The sequence below is a fragment of the Ailuropoda melanoleuca genome, chromosome 2 (genome assembly GCF_002007445.2).
Source record: "Ailuropoda melanoleuca isolate Jingjing chromosome 2, ASM200744v2, whole genome shotgun sequence".
NCBI classification, from domain to species: Eukaryota; Metazoa; Chordata; class Mammalia; order Carnivora; family Ursidae; genus Ailuropoda; species Ailuropoda melanoleuca.
Window position 1 is genome coordinate 89666341 of NC_048219.1, and position 15351 is coordinate 89681691.

A 15351-nucleotide genomic window follows, 5' to 3' on the forward strand; every position below is an offset into this window, starting at 1 on the left:
ACCTGCCAGTCCATGGAACTAACCTGGAGTTCTGGGGGGCCTTGCTGCCATACTGAGGCAGAGACCACTGGGCCCAGCAGCCCAGACCAGCGGGAGCCACCAGGGAGCCTCTCAGAAAGAACACACTATTCAGGCTGAGGAGATGCACAGTGTAGCTTTTGGCACAGTGTATGAAAAATTGAGACACTAAGTATATTTTGAACAAATTCCTGAAGACTCAAGTGACCTAGAAACAACTTTGTAGGCACAGATCTCATAGGCATCTCAACTCTCATAACTTCTAGGAAAAGAAGACTGACTTGCTTCATGACGAAGGCCAAAGGAAACATTTATCTCATGTTCAGGAAAATTCAATGTCAAGCAGAGACATGCCCTGCCTCTGAGTGAAAAACCAGGCATACTGGGGTGGAATCTCACCAATGCAGTGCCTGCCCCAATCCTCGTGATCTCTCCTGCTTCGTTCAGATGCCATTAGATTGCCTCATTGCCACCGTATAAAAGGGCTCCCCAATGGCCAGCTCCTCAGATCCTTGGCCTCTCCCTGTCTTGCTCCTGTCAGCAAAGAAGGTAAGTCTATGCCTGGGTGAGGGACATAACAAGGAAGGAGAGGTGACACTGGGGTGAGATGAGGGTGGTCAAGACTAGCCATGAGGGCAGCTGCAGAAGGAGCTGGAGCAGAGCTGGTGGGCAGTGAGGAGGCTGGAGCCTGAGGGGGAGAAGCAGAGGTACAGAACCAGAGCTGAGCTTTTGGTCCTGTGTGAGAAGAGGTCTTCAGAGAACCGCCACCCTCTCTCTCCCCACATGTAGTTTTGCAGTCCTCTCATGGGTCCACTTATGGGGTGAAGTGATAGTCTAGCCAGCCTGAAGAGCAAATGGTGGAAACTTGAACTCTGGCCTTTTCAGGCTCTGTGGGGCTTAGCTTGAGACTCACATTGGCTCCAGGTCTACTGACAAGAACTTGCTTTCCCTGGGTACTGCCTGGTGTGGCAGGAGGGAGTAGGGAAGCCAGTTGTGAGAGAATTGGCGACGAGGGGAAATCAGCTGGGAAATAATTTTCCAAGGAGAATCTGCAATACAGGCACCAAAGTGAGTATGAAGAGAGGAGGCTTGGAGAATTGGGTGGAAATAGACATCACTCCTTCCAGCCCTTCATTTTCTATTGTGGAAACTGAGGCACACAGCCAGGCACAGGCACAAGATCCAAGCAACATCCCTGGATCTGAGTCCACCTTATGTCAGCTCTGAGTGCCTGTGACCTTCTCAAAAAGGTTCCTGCTTACAGACCATTCTATTCACATGGGATGCTGGGGGTTTCCCTGGAAACCTTCTTAGTTCTGATGAGACCTTTCTTTTCAGATTTTACAAAGCTACAAGAAGATGTGTGACCAGCAGAAGCAGCCACATTTCCCCCCATCTTGTGTGAAAGGTTCAGGATTGGGAGCTGTGCAGAGTACCAAATGTACCTCTGTGAAATGCCCAGCTCCATCCCAGACTCAAACCTGTGTGAAATGCCCTACTCCATGCCCAACTCAAACCTATGTGAAATGTGTAACTCCTTGCCAGACCCAAACCTATGTGAAATGCCCTACTCCATGCCCAACTCAAACCTATGTGAAATGCCAAGTGCCGTGCCAGACTCAAACCTACGTGAAATATGCAACTCCTTGCCAGATGTATGTGAAATACCCAGCTCCATCACAGACAACTTATGTGAAATGCCCACCTCCTTGTCAGACATATGTGAAGTGCCCAGCTCCGTGCCAGACAACCTATGTAAAGTGCCCAGCCCCCTGCCAGACCCAGACATACTATGGCCAGGGCCGTTCTCCCAGCCAGACCTACTACATTCAGCCTACTGCAAGTAGATCGACCACCTCATGCTGTGTACCTGATCCATGCTCTGCACCCTGTTCCACCAGCTACTGCTCCCTGGCTCCCCGGACCTTCGGGGTGAGTCCCCTGAGACGCTGGGTCCAACGACCCCAAGACTGCAACTCAGGATCATCTAGCTGCTGTGAAGATTCTGGGTGCTGCAGCTCAGGATGCTGCAGCTGTGGGGGCTGTGGCTCTGGGTGCTGCTGTTTGGGAATTATCCCCATGAGGTCCCGAGGTCCTGCATGCTGTGATTGTGAGGATGACTACTGCTGTTAAATACAGAACAGCCCTGCTCTACCTTCTGGAACATCCACCAGCCTCTGGCCCCCTCCCTGTATTCCCAGTGATGTAGAATCCCTTTGCTTCACTGTGTACTTTGCTTCTCTATGAAGGCAGCCTGCCAGAGTTAGCGCGCTCCCCAGACTTTGGCAAGAATAAAGCTCTGAATGCAATTCATAGTGATGTCCTGTCTATTTGGTCCATATTTATGCTTTTCTATCAGAAACTCTTCCTGTCTTCCTCTTGCTTCTCAACAAGAGGAAAGGTCCGCATGGACATGAACAAGCAGACCAAGCTGGTACTACCCCAGCCTGGGATCCCCGAGCATTCTAGAATGCTGCTAATAAACTTCCCCATGCAAGTTAGCTGGAGATTTTGAGGTCAGGAGATGCCTTTTACCTGCCCTCCTTCCGATGAGTGTAAGGAGAGTGTTTCGCTGTGCTGAGGCCCTCATGGTAGCATGATTGCTCTATGTGAACTCAGGGTTCAGCTTCCTGGATGTTGAAGGGTCTATGAAATCAGATCTGTTTAGAAGCCTCATGATGATGCCCCTGTTTGTGTGGGAGTGGCTCTATGGAATCATTTTCTCATCTGATGAGTTTGCCCCCCTGAAATCTCAAAGTAAAGACCTGATGGAAAGGGTGAGGACTCACCTGAGGCAGGTGGAAATTCCCATGTTAGCCAAAGAGAGAGCCCTAGTAGGGAGTGAGAGGCTGCCAAGAGGAAGGTGAACCTCTTAGCATAAGCATATGAGTCTGGGCCAGACACCCTCCCTCATTAGCTCTTCCTCTTCCATTACTTTGCTAACCCCAGGGGTTTAGGTAGATTTTTCTAGCTAGAGACTGTAAACCCACACAGTAAAAAGAAATAAGTAGGGGGTACATGCTGTTCAAAGCAGCCCCACAAGCACTGGTGCATGAGCAGAGGAGGCAGCATGTTTGGCAAATATGTAAATGAACATTCCAACAAGAACTGGGGACCTTGAGCTTGTTTCTAGGCAAAGTCTTTCAGGTTACCCTGGGACACTTGTGGAGTGTCATCTGGACTACTGTGTGCTTTTGAACATTTAAGTCACCCATGATCCCCCAAATCACACTCCATCCCTCCAGCTAAACCCATTGCAGCCAGGTCACTGGGCACCATGCTCTCCTCTTGTACCACCAAGTGGCTCCAGCAATGTTGGAAGTCTATGTGCTGCTTCTTCAGCAATGAATGTGGGCATGAAATGCTTTTATATTTATTAATTAAAAATTAGGTAAGTAGCATGAGCTATGTAAACATTCAAATAGTACAGTTGATGTTTGAACAATGCAGGGCTTGGGGCCGCCAATCCCTCCCACAGTCTAAAATCCACACTTTTGAGACTACTGTTGACCAGAAAAGTTACTGATAACATAATCAACTAACACATATTTTGTATGCTATGTGTATTCTATACTGTATTCTTATAATGAAGTGAGCTAGAGAAAAGAAAGTATTATTAAGAAAATCGTAAGATGGAGGAAATACATTTACAATACTGTACTTATTGGAAAAAAAGCACATATAATTGTACCTGTGCAGTTCAAATCCATGTTGTTCAAGGGTCAACTGCCTGACATTTGCAGATAAAAATTAAGTTACTTTTTAATTTCCAATTCCACACCCTTTTCCAGGGATGACCATACTGAGTTTGGATTATATCTTTGTCTAACCCCCAGTGGCCCAATGTATGTAGAGAATAGATGGCATCTTAAAAGCCCAGTCCAGTACTGATGTGTCAGAAAGCATTGTAGGGAATCCATTTCATAACTCATAATATACTTCTAAAATTCCTATCTTCAATTCTCGCATATCTTGAACACAGACACTCTAATATCCCTCAATAAAAGCCCCCAAGTCCTCTCTAACATCCAGACAGTGTGGTTTCTTTGTCTCTTTCTCCCTTGCCACCCCCACTTCCCACCTGACTCAAGTCTGGTCCTGGTTGTGTAGCCTGAACCTCCCTGGATGCTTTGCTAGTTTTCTCTATCCTTTACTCAATCCTGGGTTTCTCGTTTCCAGAGGAACTCACCCAGGAACAAAAACCTCTCCTTTTTCCCCAGCTCTTCTAGCTCTAGCCCATTCTTTTGGTTTTGAACAGGGAAGAGAGAAGAGACTATAAAACTTAAAAGGTAAACACATAGTTCTCTTAGTAGGGAGTGTAAGTAGAAGAAATGTAGGAGAAAGCAAACACATGCATTAGTAAATCTCAACCCATTGCATATTCTGAAGATTCCCCTCTCCCTTTTTATTGTATAAAGCCACAGTATGTATTGCTCTATGATGACCTATTTTCATTTAATAGTGAATATTCAACATCAGTTTTGGTTAGTGCATATATTTGTATCTTTTTCTTTTTTTTGTTTGCTTTCTGACATTTCTGCTGTGTGGCTAGTCAGTGATATATTTAACCATTCCTTTATTGCCCTTTATGGCATATATTTTGATTTCTCACTCTCTTTCTTTTTCTCTCCTTCTGTCTTTCTTTCTTTTGGTTTCTACCTCTCTCTGTTGGTCTGTCTCTCATTATTATATGAGTTGCTGTTAAGGTCTTTGTAAATATCTGAAATGTTTTATATTGAATTATAACACATAGAAAAGTACACAAATGGTTAAGTTATCATTCAACAAACACTTCTGTATGACTACCACTTAGACCCCAGAAAGTTGAGTCATGTTGAAAGCAAATAAATCAAAGTCCCTGATCTCCACAGAGCAGGGGACTAAGTTTGGAGGCATAAAGTGGAACAGAACAGAAATATCCTTCTATAACTCTAGAAGATTTGGAAGAGTGCTGCTTGTGCCAGGGGTGTTTATGTAGGAAATACTATGTTAGGAGAAGGAGCCAATGGAATCCTGGCTTTCAAGACACCCCAGGTGTGCAGGTAGGAGCACCTCCCAAAGAGCCTTAACACATGGTACTGGACTCCCCTCCCCTTGCACAGCACTCAGGAGACTGAGAAGCCAGATGCCAGGACCTGAGAAGCTTCCATGAGCTTGGCCAGTCTAGAAGTTTAGAAGTAACTTTTGTATCTGATTTTCATTCATTAATCTAATAGTTACTGAACATCTATTTTGTTCCAGGCACCATCTCTACTGTGTTGGAGTTTAAAGCAGAGAGGGAGAATAAATGATAAAAGCCCAATAAATAAATGTAAAAGTGCACAGCTATGAAGTGTACTGGGTGCCCTGACATCCTGCAATATACACATTTTACCTGGTCAGGGAGATCAGAAAGGACTTCTCTGAGAAAGTCCCGATCAATCTCAAGGTTGAGTAGGAGTTAATTATAGAGCAGCAAGGGAAGGGCTCTCCAGGCAGAGGCAGGACCATAGTCAGGGACTCTGTGGAGGAGGGGGCCTGGTAGGAGTAAAGAACTGAAGGGAGAGAGTGCAGTGAGACAGAAGGGCAGGAATGCCTGATGGGTGTTGCTACCGGTGGGGATGGGTAGTGTTGTTGAAGATATCCATTCAGCTAAAGGGAGCTGTCGTGAGGTTTCAAGGAGGCAGGTGGCAGATACTATATTATTTGTACCTCTTAAATTTTATTTTTCTCCGCAAAAATAAATTCATATTTTCAGAACATATAAAGGATAATCTAAAACAACTGTCCAGTAGCATTAATTTACCTGATTCTTTCTTACCCTGTCCTGTGTAGCTGCCTTCTGTGTTTAGCTTGTACAGCTATCATATGACAGCTTGGGCCACTCTGTGAGTAAGGCAGCTTTCCAGGGCCAGCATCAGGTGGTCTTTGCTCGCAGCTGGTGGTCTCATCTCTAAAACTGATGGGTTAGAAAAGCACAGAATATTCAGTTTCAGGACATTTTAAGGCTAATCAAAGGTTCTACTGTGTTGTTTTTTATACTTAAAAAAATCTCAATGTGTCATTTTTCATGTAAAATAATCTAGATTTCCTGACTCCTGGTCCCTCTATACTACCTATAGAGGACTTACTGGGAATGAGTTAAAGAGAATGGCAAGGCCGGAACATGAAGTAAACCCCTGGGAGATTGGGGAGAGTGTCCTCGGAAGTCCTGAGGTGCTCCTCTCCTGGGCTCTTCCATGAGTCTACTTTCTCACAGTTTTTCTGGAATAGAAAAATCTACTGAGTTGAATCTTAATTTCACTTCCCTGTGTATAATAGTTTTTAATAACGTTTTCCTCTCAGGAAAATGTCTATGCCAAAATTATTCACAAGTAAGGCTAATACATACAGATAGACTTCATAATATTTCCAAATTTAAGAAATAAACATATAGTTAAACATATTAAAGTTCTTTATTTTAAAATTCATTATACATGTTCTGCCTATGAATGTATAACTACTATGATTAAATACCCATAAGAGAAAGGACTCACAGGGTAAATGAAGCAGGAGAATGAGTGAATTGGAAGATGGGATGATAGAAAAGAAGGAAAAAATGGAAACTTGGCTCAAAAAAATCCAATCTCAAGAATGTAGATTATGAGAGATTACTGACTCAATGAAACATTCCAATGTCAGAAATATCGGCATTCTCAAGAAGGTGGAGAAAGAGAGAGGTCTAGAAGAGATATTTGAACAAATTGTAGCTGAGAACTTCCCTAATCTGGCAAAGGAAACAAGCATTCGTGTCCAACAGGCAAAGAGGACCCCTCCCAAGATCAATGAGAACAGACCTACACCACGTCACCTCATAGTGCAATTCACAAATATTAGATCTAAGGATAGAATTTTGGAAGTGGCCAAGGGGAAGAGAATCCTCAAGTACAGAGGCAGGAACATCAGAATGATGTCAGACCTGTCTTCAGAGACATGGCAAGCCAGGAAAGGTTGGCAAGGCTTTTTCAGACACTAACTGAGAAGAACATGCAGCCAAGGATCCCTTTTCCAGCAAGGCTGTCATTCAGAATTGATGGAGAGAAAAAGGACCTTCCAAGATAGGCAGAAACTGGAAGCATATGTGTCCACCAAGCCAGCCTTGCAAGAAATATTAAGGGGGGTTCGATAAAGTAAAAAGACCCCAAGAGTGATACAGAACAGAAATTTACAGTCTATAGAAACAAATACTTCAAGGGCAATATGACATCATTAAAATTATATCTCTCAATAATCACTCTCAATGTGAATGGGCTAAATGCTCCCATAAAACACCACAGGGTTGCAGATTAGATAAAAAGACATGACCCATCCATATGCTGTCTATAAGAGACTCATTTTGAACCTAAAGATACATCCAGACTGAAAGTGAAGGGATGGAAAACCATCTTTCACACCAATGGACCTCAAAAGAAAGCTGGGGTAGCAATTCTCATACCAAACAGATTGGATTTTAAACTAAAGATTGCAGTTAGAGATACAGAAGGACACTATGTTATTCTTAAAGGATGTATCTAACAAGTGGATATGACAATTATAAATATCTATGCCCCCAACAGGGGAGCAGCAAGATACACAAGCCAACTCTTAACCAGAATAAAGAGACATATAGATAATAATACGTTAATAGTAGGGGACCTTAACACTCCACTCTTAGCAATAGATAGATCACCTAAGCAGAAAATCAAAAAAAGAAACAAGAGCTGTGAATGATATACTAGACCAGATGGACCTCACAGATATATACAGAACACTACACACCAGAACAAGAGAATATCCATTCTTTTCGAATGCACATGGAAATTTCTGCAGAATAGATCATATACTAGATCACAAAACAGGTCTCAACTGTTACCAAAAGACTGAAATTATTCCCTGTGTATTCTCAGACCACAATGCTCTGAAACTAGAACTCAATCACAAGGAAAAATTTGGAAGAAACTCAAACACTTGGAAACTAAGAACCATCCTGCTCCAGAAGATTTGATAAACCAGGAAATCAAAAATGAGATTATGAAATTTTTGGAAACCAATGAAAATGAAAATACAACGGTCCAAAACCTATGGGACACTGCAAAGGCAGTCCTAAGGGGAAAATACAGAGCCATCCAAGCCTCACTCAAAAGAGTAGAAAAATTTTAAATGCAGTTTTTTTAAATTTTCACCTCAAGAAGCTGGAGCTCAAACAGAAGAACAAGCCTAATTCACGCACAAGAAGGCAGGTGATCAAGGTTAGAGCAGAGATCAATGAATTAGAAACCAGGAGCTCAGTAGTGCACATCAACAAAACTAGAAGTTGGTTCTTTGAAAGAATAAATAAGATAAATAAGGCACTGGCCAGAATTATTCAAAAGAATAGAGAAAGGACCCAAATTAATAAAATTATGAATGAAAAGGGAAAGGTCACAACCAACACCAAGGAAATAGGAAGGATCATTAGAAACTTTTATCAACAACTTTATGCCAATAAATTAAACAACCTGGAAGAAATGGATGCTTCCTGGAAACCTATAAACTACCAAGACTGAAACAGGAAGAAATTGATTTTTTAGACAGACCAATTAATTATGAAGAGATTGAAGCAGTGATCAAAAGCCTCCACAAATACAAGACTCCAGGGTCTGATGGATTCCCTGGGGAATTCTATCGAACATTCAAGGAAAAAATAATACCTATGCTCCTGAAGCTGTTTCAAAAAAATAGAAACAGAAGGAAAACTACCAAGCTAATTCTATGACACCATTATTACCTTGATCCTCAATCCAGGCACAGAGCCCATCAAAAAGGAGAATTACAGAACGATATCCCTCATGAATATGGACACCAAAATTCTCAACAAGGTCCTAGCTAATAGGATCCAACAGTACATTAAAAGGATTATCCATAATGACCAATTAGGATTCATCCCTCGGATGCAAGGGTGGTTCAACATTCACAAATCTATCAGTGTGATTCATCATATCAACAAGAAAAGTGTCAAGAATCGTATGATCCGCTCAATAGACGCAGAAAATGCGTTTGACAAAATACAGCATCCTTTCCTGATTAAAACCCTTCAGAGTGTAGGAATAGAGGGCACATTCCTCAATCTCATAAAAACCATCTATGAAAAGCCTACAGAAAATATCATTCTCAATGGGGAAAAGCTGTAAGCTTTTCCCTTTAGATCAGGAACACGACAAGGATGCCCACTCTTGCCATTATTATTCAACATAGTACTAGAAGTCCTTGCAACAGCAATCAGACAACGAAAAGGGATAAAAGGCATCCAAATCAACAAAGAAGTCAAACTGTCTCTCTTCCCAGATGACATGACACTCTATATGGAAAACCCAAAAGAATCCACTCCCAAACTACTAGAAGTTATAGAGCAATTCAGTAATGCGGCAGGATACAAAATCAATGCTCAGAAATCCAGTTGCAATTCTATACACGAACAATGAGACTGAAGAAAGAGAAATTAGGGAATCCATCCCATTTACAATAGCACCAAAAATCATATATTATCTTTGAAATAACTTAACCAGAGACATAAAGGATCTGTATTCTAGAATCTACAAATCACTCTTGAGAGACATTGAAGAGGACACAAAAAGATGGAAAAATATTCCATGCTCATGGATCAGAAGAATAAACATAGTGAAAATGTCCATGCTACCCAGAGCAATCTACACTTTCAATGCTATCCCGATCAAAATACCGATGACATTTTTCAAAGAACTGGAACAAACAGCCCTTCAATTTGTGTGGAACCAGAAAAGGCCCCGAATCACCAAGGAATTGTTGAAAAGGAAAAACAAAGCTGGGGGCATCACGTTGCCTGAATTCAAGCTATACTACAAACCTGTGATTACCAAGATGCATGGTACTGGCACAAAAACAGACACATAGTCCAATGGAACAGAATATAGAACCCAGAAATGGACCCTGGGCTCTATGGGCAACTAATCTTTGATAAAGCAGGAAAAAACATTCGGTGGAAAAAAGACAGTCTCTTCAATAAATGGTGCTGGGAAAATTGGACACCTCTATGCAAAAGAATGAAGCTTGACCACTCTCTCACACCATACACAAAGATAAACTCCACATGGATGAAAGACCTTGATGTGAGAGAGGAATTCATCAAAATCCTAGAGGAGAACATAGGCTGTAATATCTTTGACATCAGGCACAGCAACTTTTTTCATGACACATCTCCAAAGGCAAGAGAAACAAAAGAAAAAAATGAACTTGTGGTACTTCTTCAGAGTAAAAGCTTCTGCACAGCCAAGGAAACAGTCAAAAAAACTAAGAGGCAGCCCACAGAATGGGAGAAGATATTTGCAAATGACACTACAGATAAAAGATTCAAGATCTACAAAGAACTTCTCAAACTCAATACACGAGAAACAAATAATCAAATAAGAAAATGGGCAGAAGATATGAACAGACACTTTTCCAATGAAGACATACAAATGACTAACAGACACACGAAAAAATGTTCATACTCATTAGCAATCAGGGCAATTCAAATCAAAAGCACATTGAGATACCATGTTATGCCAGTTAGAATGGCAAAAATTGACAAGGCAAGAAACAACACATGTTGGAGAGGATGTGAAGAAAGGGGATCCCTCTTACACTGTTGGTGGAAATGCAAGTTGGTACGGCCACTCTGGAAAACAGTGTAGAGGTCCCTTAAAAGTTAAAAATAGAGCTACCCTATGATCTAGCAATTGCACTACTGGGTATTTACCCCAAAGATACAGACAGTGCAGAGAAGGGCCATATGCATCTCAATTTTCATAGCAGCATTGTCCACAATAGCTAAGTTGTGGAAGGAGCTAAGATGTCCTTTAACAGATGACTGGATTAAGAAATGTAGTCCATATATACAATGGAATATAACTCAGCCATCAGAAAGAACGTTTACCCAACATTTGCAGCAACATGGATAGGACTGGAGGAGATTATGCTGAGTGAAATAAGTCAAGCAGAGAAAGACAATTATCATATGGTTTCATTTATTTATGGAACATAAGAAATAGCAGGGAGATAGGTAGGAGAAGGAGGGGAAGAATGAACAGGGGGTAAACAGAAGGGGGAATAAACTATGAGAGGCTATGGACTCTGGGAAACAAACTTAGGGCTTCTGATGGGTATGTGGGTGATTGGGCTAGGCCAGTGATGCATATTAAAGAGGGCACTGGGCACTGTGCTAGTTGCTTTACATGTGATGCCTCTCTTGTCTGAGCAATGAGATGACTGATCTGAAAGGCCTGGCAAGTGTGGGAGGAGCAACCACCTGTGTTCTGCTGGGACTGGGACTTTCAAGTTAAATAGGCCCATTTATTGATGTTATGACTTCAGACAAGTTGTATGACGTCTTCACCCAGAAGGATGGTATCTCATAATACTGCCTGAAATAGTGTCCAGCACATATTAGGTCCACAATCCATGAAGCCAATTGTCCTGTCACTGATTGGAGGGGCTCTGTAAACCTGAAAGGCCACTTAGAGTAAGAGAGTGACAATCATATCAGATGAAGACTATTAAGGGATTCGCATGGTTTGAAATTTTATAGTTCTAAGGTAAAATGCAATGAGAGAAGGTTTTGTTTATGGATCTGATTATGAAAAGTTATAATCTGACATTTCAAGTGACTATAGTCTACCAGTTTCTTCCACCTCTGTTTTCATGCCAGCTCTGCCATAGTACTTACTCTAACATTGAATAAGCCACTTCACCCCTTTGGGCTCCAGTGTCCACCTCTATAAAATTAGGAATTTGGATGACATAATTACCAAGGGCTGTTTCTAGCCCTGACAGTCTGTACTCCAATTCTTTGACTCTTCCTCAAAGTTCAGACAGTGTAGCTTTCCAAGAGAATAGAAATGGGGTAGAGGTTTGATAGCTAACTGGTGGCCCCCTTTAAAGGGGCATAGTCAGTGGGGCACCCAGATTAACAGCTCTTCCCTGGGATTCAGTGCTTGACAACAAGGGAGAATCTAGGCCAGGTCTCTAGACAGAAGCTAGCTGGGAAAACTATCAGATGTCACCATCAGGTGTCATTCCTTGTCACTTGTGTAAACATCTCCACCCTGTTGATGGTTGTTGATGGCACAATTATTAAGTTGGCTATGTGGGACAGGTGGGTGATGCATTAGGCATCCCTCCCCACAGCAGGGAGAAGGAATGGAATAGTATGTGTGGCTCTGAAGGGTTGAGAAAAGCAGACAGTGATTAACATTCTCAGGGATCCTCACAGCCAGCCCTTGTGTCCAACCCATATGCATGTTCTGTTAGAAGATGTGGTCACCTTAACCTACTAGAGAGAAGATTTATAGAAGAGGAAAATTAGGTCCTATCTGATTGGATGTCCCCAGAGTCTAGCACAGAGTAGGACTCAAGATTTTCTTATCAAGTAAAGAAATGAATCTTCCTTATTTATATGTCTATCCTGTGGGAACTTCCTGTATTTTTTTTAATCCAGTCTGATTCCCCAAGGAACAGCAGAGAAGACTCAGAGGCATAGTTTCTATGGACTTATCAAAGAGAAAAAGGTCAAGCTAAATGCTATCAACTGTTCATTGGACCTGTCTCAGTGTTAAATATTCCATATATCCCACCTCTGACCACCAGGTTCAGACAGAGCACTGCTCTAGCTATTCACCCTATCCTGCTTTATTTTTCTTCCTAGACTGCTTTACTGCTAATACTGCATCACATATTTGTTTGTTTTGCCTTCCTACTAGATTGCTTTTCCAACCTCCTCAAAGGATTGAAGATACAGTCCCAAATAGAGGAACCCATTATGAATCTATCACACAGCTGTGGACTGGTGCACACTCCCTAAGAAGTCTTTATTTTCAAACTTTTTCAGTTAAAATCTCTGCAAAGAAGTGTCAGAGGGACCACAGCATTTCTGTGTGGTATCCTAAATGGAAAGTTTTTTCCTTATCTTTAGTGAAGTATGATTGACAAAAATTGTATATGTTTAAGGTGTACAACATTATACCTTGATATATATATATATATATATATATATATATATATATATGGAAATGTTTACCAGAATCAAATATACTGGTGTGCGTGTGTGTGTGTGTGTGTGTGTGCCCCTCCCAGTCCCTAGTAATCACCATTCTATTCTGTTTTTATGAGTTTAACTTTTTTAGATTCCACATAGAGGTGAAGTCACATGTTGTTTGTTTTTTGGTGTCTGGCTTATTTCATTCAGCATGCTATCCTCCAAGTCACCCATGTTGTTGTAAATGGCAAGATTTCCTTCTTTATATAGCTGAGTAATATCCCACTGCACATAGAATACACCACATTTTCTTTATCCATTCATCCATTAACAGACATTGGGTTGTTTCTGAATCTTGGCTATTTTGAATAATTAAGTCACTTCTTACTTGTCCACACCGGCAGGTCAGAAAGGGTGGTTGTTTTTTTTTCTGGGTCTCCCCCCTCCACACCACTCATTTCCTATTTCCTGGTGAATAGGAATGAAGAAGTCTATGGAAAAGAAATCTGTATTCTTTATTTCTCGGTGGAGCTACCTGACTATCCTTCCTCAGCAGGGATAGAGTTCTGACTCTGGAATAGGGAGAAGGTAAAAATGTTGCCCTGTGCCCTTAGCTCAGTCTTCTGCATCCTCATACCCATGTCTTGATACATATTCACATTCCTGTAGGTGTCTTAAAAAGAACCAGGGCTTCTTTATGGTTCAGGGTAGGGTAAGGAGAGAAACCCTCAACCTTTCTTTAAGACATACTCACATATTTAAGAAGGCTAAGTTAGGCTTCCTTGTATTGGAAAAAAAAACCAAATTCACTTATAACTATAAAGTTTCATCAGAATTGTATTTTAAAATCACTCTTTTTAAAGAGATATTATACTTTTAATGGGGAGTTTGGCAGATATATTTGGGGGGAAACAAAGTCTTAATATTATAAGAGATAATGGGAAATATTCAGGTTAACATAAATTCGGTTTGTACAATCCTTACCCTGCTTGAGCCCACTGAATCATGGACATGCAACCACCACTAATATCAATCCCACTATAATTGTCATCAGTTATAATTCTTATAAAAATAAGTTTAATTTTTCAGCTATTAAGAATCATTTCTTTCTCTGAACTCCCACAAAATTAAAATCGTTAATTCAATTAGAGAGTGATATGCAGCCCTTCATGTGTTAAAAGCAAAGGGTTGTAGACTTATTACCTCATATCACCAACTCTTTTGCATTGTTTTTATATTATCATCCCTCTAATTCTGTAGAAGCATTTCACTCCCAGATCTCTCTTACTTTGTACATCCTTATGTCTCACTGTTACATACTGTAGCTGTGAATACATATCTCTGCTCCTCTACAACCACCGCTCCCATCTCCTCCTCGGTTCATTTGCATTGCTCAAACTTGACTTCCAGGCATTCACGCTTTGATTTCAGAGAATAGCCCTGCCTGGAATAGTCTCTGCCTCATGTTGAAGTTGGTGGAGGACTTGTCTGTTGGGCCTTATAGATGGTAATTTTATAAGACCATCTTTGAAGATAAGGGTGGTTTCTGAATCTCTCTGAATCCACCCTATTACCTGGTGCAATACTTTGCACATAGAAAGGGTTTCATAAATGAGAGAGAATGAGACACCCTAACTCTCATTCTTCTGCCATCTTTATCTTTAGAGGTATCCACCTATAGCCTCAGTTGAGTCCAACAAAGAAAAGAGAACAACAAGACTTCTATAATATCAGTTCTCTTCTGTAACCAGGAAATCATGCTAGGCAGAATGATGCCTATTAAAATACCAAAACATGGAAAATAATCATGTTAATTAGAATAGTAGTAAGAGGAGTTAGAGGAGTAGCTACCACTTTTTTAGCTCCAGCCACATGTGTGGTGCTATGCTCAGTGCTTCATAGGCAATATCTCATGTGATGCTTAGAGAAGAGCAGAACTATGTCACTATTCTGAAGACCAAGAAAGTGTAGTTTAGAAGATATATGTAACTTGCTGAAGACGGCACAGCTTGCCCATGGAGAAGAACACATGCTAACTTCAGTCTCTGAATCCAAAACTGTCCTGAATAATACCTCCTATTCAGAGCACCCTCTTTGCTGTCAGTCCTCTGCCCCTTTATGTCAGCCCCAGCTTCTCTTGACTGGAGGTATGTATAGGGTCAGTACATCATACTTTCATTGATTATTTTTGGCTTTGAACAACTCTTTCTTCAAAATCCTGGTGCAAATCAAGGTCTCCTTTCTTTGAAGTGCTGTAGTTCTTTGAATCAACACTACATCTCAGCCAACTTGGCATCATGGCACCTTAC

The 15351-nt window shown here is 41.3% G+C and overlaps 1 protein-coding gene across 1 annotated transcript; it reads left to right on the forward strand.

Moving 5' to 3' along the window:
- Window positions 1-491: 491 nt before the first annotated feature.
- On the forward strand, window positions 492-2333 carry C2H1orf68 (chromosome 2 C1orf68 homolog). The gene is made up of 2 exons (XM_002930430.2): window positions 492-567; window positions 1357-2333. Exons 1-2 carry the CDS (start codon window positions 511-513, stop codon window positions 2149-2151), a joined length of 852 nt encoding a protein of 283 aa, XP_002930476.2. The 5' UTR covers window positions 492-510; the 3' UTR covers window positions 2152-2333.
- Window positions 2334-15351: the final 13018 nt, after the last annotated feature.

Coding starts and splice junctions, on each gene's coding strand:
- C2H1orf68 (XM_002930430.2), top strand. CDS start 511: ATGGCCAGCTCCTCAGATCCTTGGCCTCTCCCTGTCTTGCTCCTGTCA. Junction 568..1,356: donor TGCTCCTGTCAGCAAAGAAG/GTAAGTCTATGC, acceptor CTTTCTTTTCAG/ATTTTACAAAGCTACAAGAA.